At 36.5% G+C, this 8,426-nt stretch overlaps 1 protein-coding gene across 1 annotated transcript; it reads right to left on the reverse strand.

Moving 5' to 3' along the window:
• Positions 1–4,458: 4,458 nt before the first annotated feature.
• LOC111998711 (cyclic dof factor 3) lies at positions 4,459–7,926 on the reverse strand. Its single transcript, XM_024030802.2, has 2 exons — positions 7,560–7,926; positions 4,459–6,098 (listed from the first exon to the last, which is right to left on the reverse strand). The coding sequence occupies exons 1-2, from the start codon at positions 7,908–7,910 to the stop codon at positions 4,824–4,826; spliced, it is 1,626 nt and encodes a 541-aa protein (XP_023886570.1). The 5' UTR covers positions 7,911–7,926; the 3' UTR covers positions 4,459–4,823.
• Between the last annotated feature and the right edge of the window lie 500 nt (positions 7,927–8,426).

Genomic DNA, 8,426 nt, shown 5'->3' on the forward strand with positions numbered 1-8,426 from the left:
AAACCAAGAATGAGAAGAATGGATCGAAGCTGCCCATCTTCACTTACAAAAATTTCTGATCATAGTAAGTAGTTGAGCGCGCGTACGTTTGTGAGGCTGAGCCGAGGAGAAACATGATCCTTATCTGTTAACACCACAACAAAATTTAGTCAGAAACTTGAAAGTAATGATACAAAGAGAAGGCAAATTATTAAAAAACGGGGATCCTAAATCTATTGTTAGGAAACCTAAATCTAGGATATCCTATCTGACTCTCCTGGTTGAGTCGGGCAATGAAGACCGTCATGCCATGCACCTGAGACGATCAGGTAGTCGTCTTTCATCCCTTTGTTGGACTTGGGAAGGCAGGAGACGAGCCTAATGACATTGAATTTAAGATAGTATCTTGCTCCCTTCTAGCTATGACACTCGTACATATGTACCACGTCAAGCCAAGTGAGTCCTAATCCTAGATAACGGTTCAAAGCATCAATTGCTCCTAGGATCCTAAAGACATTGGGTGCGCACTGATCAGGAGAAAGCCTATGGTTACGAAGATAATTTTGGGTAATAGAACCCATGGGGAGAATCATTCCTCCTTCTATGAAGGCTATCATAGGGATTACGACTTCCCCCTCTCTTCGGTCGGTTAATATCTTTTCTGGGGGAAAATACCTCAGGTTTACCCCCTGTGGTATGCCGTATGTCTCCTTAAATTCCTCTATTAAGGCAGGACTATCGACGAGATACTAAAATCTACCCATTTTTGGTTAACTAGAAGAAGACGCAGAATAATAACTGGGAGATGAGAGCTTGAAGGCCGAGGAAGTTGGTCGAAGAGAAGATGAAAGGCTTGAATAAAGGAGAACTTACGCAAACTAAATCGGAGAATGATCCTTGAACTCGAAGAGAGATTCTTACAAATTCTGGGAAGAACTAGGATTAATGATTGGAAGGGCTTGGTGGATTTGAATGCTTGAGTTCGTTGGATAATCTGAGAGTTTGCAAAGTAAAGAAGAAATAACCCTTTCTGAGGCTTTATATAGGGGTAAATGAAAGAGTAAGAGTCGTCCCGCCCAAATTACGAGGAAGAACATCATCCGTCGGATCGATGGTCCATCGTTGGATACGAGACAGAACGCCGCCTGAAGTAATTAATAGCGCTAATACTGAAACGATAGCAGCAATGATGAAGCGCGTAAACCTATGCTCATACACATGTGAATTCAAATACTTGTGTTTTTATTTCATAACAAATCAAAATCTTATTTTTTCTCCTCGGATGCGGGATAAAAATTAAAATTTTGAGGGGCTATTGTGGAGGTGAAAGCCTAGCATTATGTATTGGGCTTGGGGCCCCTTTCTTGGCCTAACGTATGTTCGAGGAGAAGAAAATGATTGAGAATGATTCTAAATGGAAGAAATATACCTGGAAATGATCGAGGAGGACAATCTGAAGAGATCATCATCAGGCCAAGGAGAGTATTCTCTTCGGATATAAAGAGTCTCGATCAAGCAAGTACCTGAGAGGTTCAAGTGATCTTCCTGACAATTCCAATGATAAGGATAAGCTCTGGGTACGTCTGAAGATGATAAGAACAGAGAAATATCTAAAGGAAAAAGCTGCTACCATCGTGTTTAATGCACTGCAGCAACTTTTCTGACCGTATTTATGTGGAGAAGACCCCTGAATAGTACAACTTCAACTACCAACACTCCTGGAGAACTAAAGAAGATACCTGATGTGACATGTACTCAAGTGATTGCCTGGATGAAGAACAAGTGTACGATGAAGATGGTTTAGAAGAAAGCTATATAAACGGGAAAGGTCTCTAAAGAAAAGGGGAATCGGAAAAAAGATAATAAGAGAGGAAGAAAAATTTTATTGTAGCTCTAAGAACTGTATTCACTGTTCAATCAATAATATTCCTCTTCGGACATCATTTTGTTTATCTTTTAAGTGTGTTTTTACATTGGTTCATTCTCAGATACTATAGTTAACAGTTGCTAAATTCACAACTAACCCAGTTCTTTCACCCACTCTCTACAAATTCATTGTTTTGGACTTGGGCTACAAATCCTAACCCTACAATAGCCATTCTAGGATTTCTTTAAAATATATATATATATATATATATTGTGTGGTTATAACTTATAACCTCTTGGGCATTTAGATCTTGATTAATAATTTTTTCTTTAGATGTTTCCTCATTTTCTTATGGATTTCAATAATCTGGGATATTTATTCAGCTTCAAGGAACCTTTTATGTTCTATGGATTTAATAGTTATTTTCTTGAGACAAACATATTTTGTTTCTTGTGACTTTTTGTCTAATAGAGATGTTAAGTGAGGAGAGGTAAGTGAGGTAGGTAAGTTGGTGAAGTTGAGTAATTAGACAAATTTACTCGTTTTATTTATTAAAAAAATTAAACAAGTTCATGGTAGAAATTTAGAACAAGATATTTTTCATCTTTCTTATTTTGTCGTTCTTCCTACCAAATAGCTATAGTGGAGTCAAGTGTTTTGTAGGTTAACTGATACTTTCTCATATTTTCAATGAAACATTTAAGGTTCAAATTCCTTCACCTTTTAACTATCGAATTAATAAATAAATAAAAAGAGTATAATAAAAAATAATACTATTGCCTTTATTTCCTATGTTTTTCTATCATTTTTATCTTTTCCCCTTCTCACATATATCCATCAATTTTACCTTATTAAGGTTGTCATTGGTTCCCCAAATATGAGGGCAAACATATCATTAAATTCACAATCACATCATTCAACCTAATGGCTACGAATTGATGATGACTCAATATGTCATTAATATTTTAGCAAGCCCATAAAGCTGAATCTGGCCATACGGATGAAATGTAATGGCCAATTGCTTTCACATAAAAAATTGAAAAGAGCAAAAAGAAAAGAAAGTAAAAGCAAGATAGAATGACAAAAGGATGTATGGCATTATGTGCATTTGGGTCCCATAACAACTCATTTTAAACATAAAATGTGCCCTGTATTTGCTGGTAGCAGAAGAAATATCTGGTTGTTTTTTTCTTGCAAATTGCTTAGGGACACATATTAAGTTGATTTTGATGTATTCATCATGTGTTTTGAAGAAATTTGGGTATATACATCTAGTGAGTAATCCAAATATCCATAACTTTTTGTCAAATAGAGAAAAATCCATTCCGCGTTTTTGTCACTACTGATGGGTTGATCTCTGTAATTACAACACAACCATGTCTACCATCAGCTATGTGATGTAAATATTCTAATAATATTGTAAGGTGTAGAGCATAAATAAATTTTTTTTCCCCCTTTTTTCTCCCCAAAAACCATGCAACTAGTCAATACCAATGTTTACTGTTATATATTTTATTCATAGTTGGTTCCAAGCTTAAAAGAGAAAGGAAGGTTGTAAATTTGTAATAGATTAACAAAAAATGTAAAAATTTTATACTTCATTATGAATGAAACCTTTGTACCCAAATTTGTCATTTCCTAATTGTGATGCATTGCATAAAAGAATACATGTGATTGATCCAATTTAGTTTATCGAGAATCTAAACTGATCTCAAAATTTCCAGGCTAGAGCTTTGTTATTGTTATTCCCAAAAATCATATGGAGCATACAAAATTTGCAACCATGTTGGTCCTATCTCTATGGAAGATCATAAATTTTCAAAAGGAGGAATGAAACCAATGGAGGGTTAGAGCCTTTAGAGGAAGAGAGGGCGTGGAAATATCGAAGGAACTCTGGTCCAGCATTTCCACCTTTTTGTGCAAGTTGTTAGGGAACTTTTGGTCCCTTTTGAGCTCGTAAAAGGATAGAAACCTGGCCTTAATGTGAATTTAAATAAAGTTGATCCTCACAACTCACAAGGGAGGGTCTAAAAAGGTCTTTCACTTTTGTTGTTTCTGTCACAGTCTTTACTGTAGCCCCACTAGACCCCTCAAGTATTTATTTCTTGCAATGCTGTAAGGAATAGCTACCACTGCCTTGGCATCATCCAGAGTACATAATTGCATCCATTATCTTTCTACAAGTGTAGCCATCAGTCCTTTCAACTTCCCTTGTTTGTTATTATTATTATTATTATTGTTTTTGATAATTCGATAGTGGAGAGATGCGGATTTAAAGTCGGAAGGTCTCTCTTAAAAACATGGTGCGCTAATTAGTAGTTACAAGGTTCTTTACCTGTAATTTGATATTTATTCTTCAATCTTATTTCTTTTCCTTTTTCTTTTTATTGGGAAAGTTGATACTTCTTTTTCGCAATTTAGTCAGTCCTATTCTACAATAGAAGAATCCCAAATAACATTTTACTATTTGGATTGGATTATACGGATAGTTTCATCAATGACAAAAACATTGGTTTATTGTACAAAGAAGCAAGGAAAATGGAGGGAAAATATCCATTTTCAGGCAGTATTAAAATCTTAGCCCAGAAGATCTGGATTTTTATACACATGGATGATCTTTCTCCAACTCTATCCCATTATCTCACATATATATATATATATATAAAAATATGCACATGAACGTGAACTCAACAAACTAAGTACATCAACAGGTACAAGCTCATATAGCTACAAGAAAACAAAATTAGCTCCCACTACCTACTAGAACTTCTAGATTAATTAGCTACCATTGTGAGAAAAAGTCTCCCTGTTCTTGGTCCGAAACTGATTAGCTTCACCAATTTTGTTTGCAATGAGGCTGATGAACCAAAATGGCTTGTGCCGGATTGCCTGTTAGTGTTTCAAACTCACTCCAAACTAAGTTGAATTTAGTCTCACGCTTCCAACCTAAACGAAAATTACATCAAAAGCTACTGCTTCATGAGCTCTCGTGAAAGTTGAGGGATCTAGACAAAGCTGCAGGGTTTGCCAGCATCGCCGGAGAATGTTCAGATATGTGATTCTTCTCCTCACCTTTTGATTGAAAGGCCTTAAACATTCCTCCCTTACTAATTGATTCATTCTTGATTCCAAGTGTTGTCCATATAGAACTCTTTGCAGCTTCACTCGGGTCATCAATCCTCAAAGTTTTTGGTACCAAAACACAGCCGTTTTTCTGTTTTGGCGACTCCTCTTTCTCCAAATTGTCTGGTTTAAGCATGTCTCCTTCTCTTGAGTGCTTCCCTAGTGTTGGAGAATTTTGATTGGAGCTTGGAGACTTTTGGTTTGGAGAAGATTGAGGGGACAGCCAAGGAATGCCCCAAGTGCCTGGGACACCACAGTTCCAATAAGCTGCCGGATAGAAGGACATAGGAAATCCTGGAGGGCAGAAAGCAGGTGGAGGTACTGCAGAATTCCATGGATAAGGCCATGGAACACCAGGAAGGCATGGAATTTGATGAGGGAAGCCATTAATGCTTTGCACAAATGGATCTCGAGGGAAATGTTTTCCTCCTTCCTCCATTGAATTTGAAACTGTAATAGTCGATCCGCTTGTGCTATCATCACCGTTTTCTCCACGTTTGCCAGGAACTGGAATTCTTTGTTCTTCAAAACTATGAAGCCCATTCTGGGTACCATTCAAAACCTTATTGTCTGCAAGATTTAAGACAGAAGCCATGGAATCACAAATGGGTGCATCTATGCCAAAGCTGAGGACTCTACCATTGCTTTTATATGAGGGCTGGTGAGTTCCATTTGGAGCATCAACTCTAGCTGCTTGGAGAGCCTCCGAGATGGTGATGTGGCGATACTGTGAGGTAGAGTTCTTGTTCTTGCGGCGTCCAGCTCCCACTGGCACATTCCTCATGGTACCACCTGCAGTCCAGTATCTTTGACAAGCTTTGCAGAAATGGCGTGGCTGATTAACATTGTAATTGTTATAATAACAGAATTTTGTGTCCATGCTATTGCAGCGAGGGCAGGGAAGAATTTTATCCGGCTTCTTCAGGGTTTTCTCTTGTGAGTTGGCTGTTTCAGTCTGATCTTTCTCCATCTTGGCGATTTTTGATTTTCCATGTTCTTCCTCTATAGAGGGTGTTTTAGGATTCACATTTCCATCCGGCAATATTTCCAAATCGGCTGGCTCTTCTGCATTTGAAGGTGAATCATTGTCTTGTTCTCTAGTCTCAGTGCCTTCTGCTGTTGGTGGATCCTGCAAGTAGAACATAGTTTTCCTTTTTATAAGTAACTAAATACAAGCACTATAAAACATTATGACTATCTTCCAAAGATGAGCCTGATCAATATGATAGTACCAACATCAGAGGACACGCAACAAAAAAGAAGTAAGATGAACTTAGGAATTCACAATGGTGTTTCTTTGACTATTCAAAACCATTTCTTTGTAACTCTCTTGTTGTAAATGTACGATTCTTTTGACACAATCCAAGCATTAGAGACTTTCAGAAATTTAGAGCAGCCAATCACCTCCCTAGAGTCAAAGTATGGTGGGTAAATTCTAGAAATTTAGAGAAAAGTCAAGTTTCACATGGCTACTACGCAATTGCCTAAGGACTAAAAAAAAAAAGTCCTTACTTTTGTAGAGTTTGGTGGAGATGATTGATAGACTACCTTATTCCAAATCCTTTTAGAAAGGCTGATTTTTGAACTCGAACTCGCTATCTATCTTTTATTTATTTATTTTATGGAAGGCACCAATTGCCTAAAGACTAACTACAGTTTCTTTTTTCTTTTTTGGGTGGGGGGTTGTCAGAAACTCAACAGGGAAACACTACCAATCAACTGTCAAACAAATAAACCTAAGAAAGAGACCCAGTTAGTGGATTTTAAAATGGTTGTGTTAACAATAAATGTTAATTCCTTATTAGTTATAACAAAAGGATCTCCCTGGCTCTAGAAGAACTTGACTGGCTAATAAGCACAAAATGGGAAAGTACTAAATTAAACCAGGGAATCTGGAAACTAGAATTATGTTAAAACCTTATAAATTTATTAATAGGAAATAGAATTTATGCTCTATGAAAAAGTGAATTCAAATTATCCATAAAATGGTTTAAAAAGTCATTACAAAAGTTTGAATAATTATCAAGAACAGTACCAAACTTTTGAAAAAAGAAAAAAGACTTGGTATGAAGTACGTAATAATCATGGCTAAAAACTAGTGGTTGAATAGGAATTGAGAAAGAAAATCAAAGTTTTAGATTCTTATGCCATAAAGTTTTTAGCTTTAAAAAAAAAGTAGAACTCACCCAAGCTCAACTGAGTAGGAATTTAGCTTTCCCCAGTCCCCATTTTCGAATAATCAAACACGCAAATTCATTACTTACATTTCTCAGCTTCTAAACATTAAAGTCTAAAACTTAAAAAAAAAAAAAAAACACTAAAATCAAAATAGAAGAATTTTTTATTTTTTAAAACAAACTTTGAAAAGCAAATCTCAAAATCCAATTAACACTCACAACCACCAAAAAAAGGAAGAAAAAAGAAGAAAAAGAAGTACCAGTAACTATTATACCATAACCCCTATACCATGGTCATTAAAGATAAAAGTGAGAAAAAGTAAAACCGACCCACCAATTCTTTTAACATTCTAACAAATGGGTCATCCTCAAAATTTCATAAAACCCTGTAATTGAATTTTCAGTCACTGTACCTTCTCTGCTTTATCATCTTCTTCTTGTTCTTCATCATCATCATCATCATCTTCTTCCTCTTCTTCTTCTTCTTCTTCTTCTTCATCTACTACTACTTCAACTCTGTCACACTTTTCCTTCTCCAAATCACTCACCAACAACACCTCATCAGTTTCAGCAGTCAAGGGGATCTTCTTGCCAAAGAGCTTGATGGTGGGGTCTTTATTTTCTTGCATTTTTTCTTGGTAACCAAACAGGGGAAAGGGAAGACCCAAAAAAACAAAGAAAGCCAAAAAACGCGCGTAGAAAATTTGGTTTTTTCGTAGAGAGAGAAAAAAAGGGGTGTTGGGTGTTGGTGTCTCAGTTGGCATTGGACGCACGTCGTTTATGTTTTTGATCTTGTTTAAACCAAAAGGTGGATGCCACGTCAGCACTAGAGTGTGATTTTCAGCCACAAGTTTTTGTGGCCTCTATTAGATTTTCTCTTTCTTCTTTTTCTTTCCCAAATATATTTTTTGATTCTCTTTTGTGTTGCACACAGATTTTGGTACACCAAAGTTTAAAAAGTGAGTCCTTGTCAGCATTTTTTGGTTGTTGAAGACTTTTGGGGGTACAGATATTTGGCTACGGCTATGGACGTGGAATGGTTTGATTGATGGTAACATGGATAAAACTGTCCCTGAGATTGTGAAGTTTACTTCTTTAGAGGCCTTTCAATATTTTGGTCCAGATATTGGCCTGTGACTCATGTTTGTTTTTCATGTGCTGGCCATATCAACTGGCCTGGAACAGAACAACTTTTGTAATTAATTATATCTTATTTATTGTCCTTTTTTTTCTTAAAATAACAAGATAGTGGGAGCACTAGCACCGAGGATCGGTTGCTA

This window comes from Quercus suber, unplaced genomic scaffold (genome assembly GCF_002906115.3).
Source record: "Quercus suber isolate HL8 unplaced genomic scaffold, Cork oak 2.0 scaffold_44, whole genome shotgun sequence".
NCBI classification, from domain to species: domain Eukaryota; kingdom Viridiplantae; phylum Streptophyta; class Magnoliopsida; order Fagales; family Fagaceae; genus Quercus; species Quercus suber.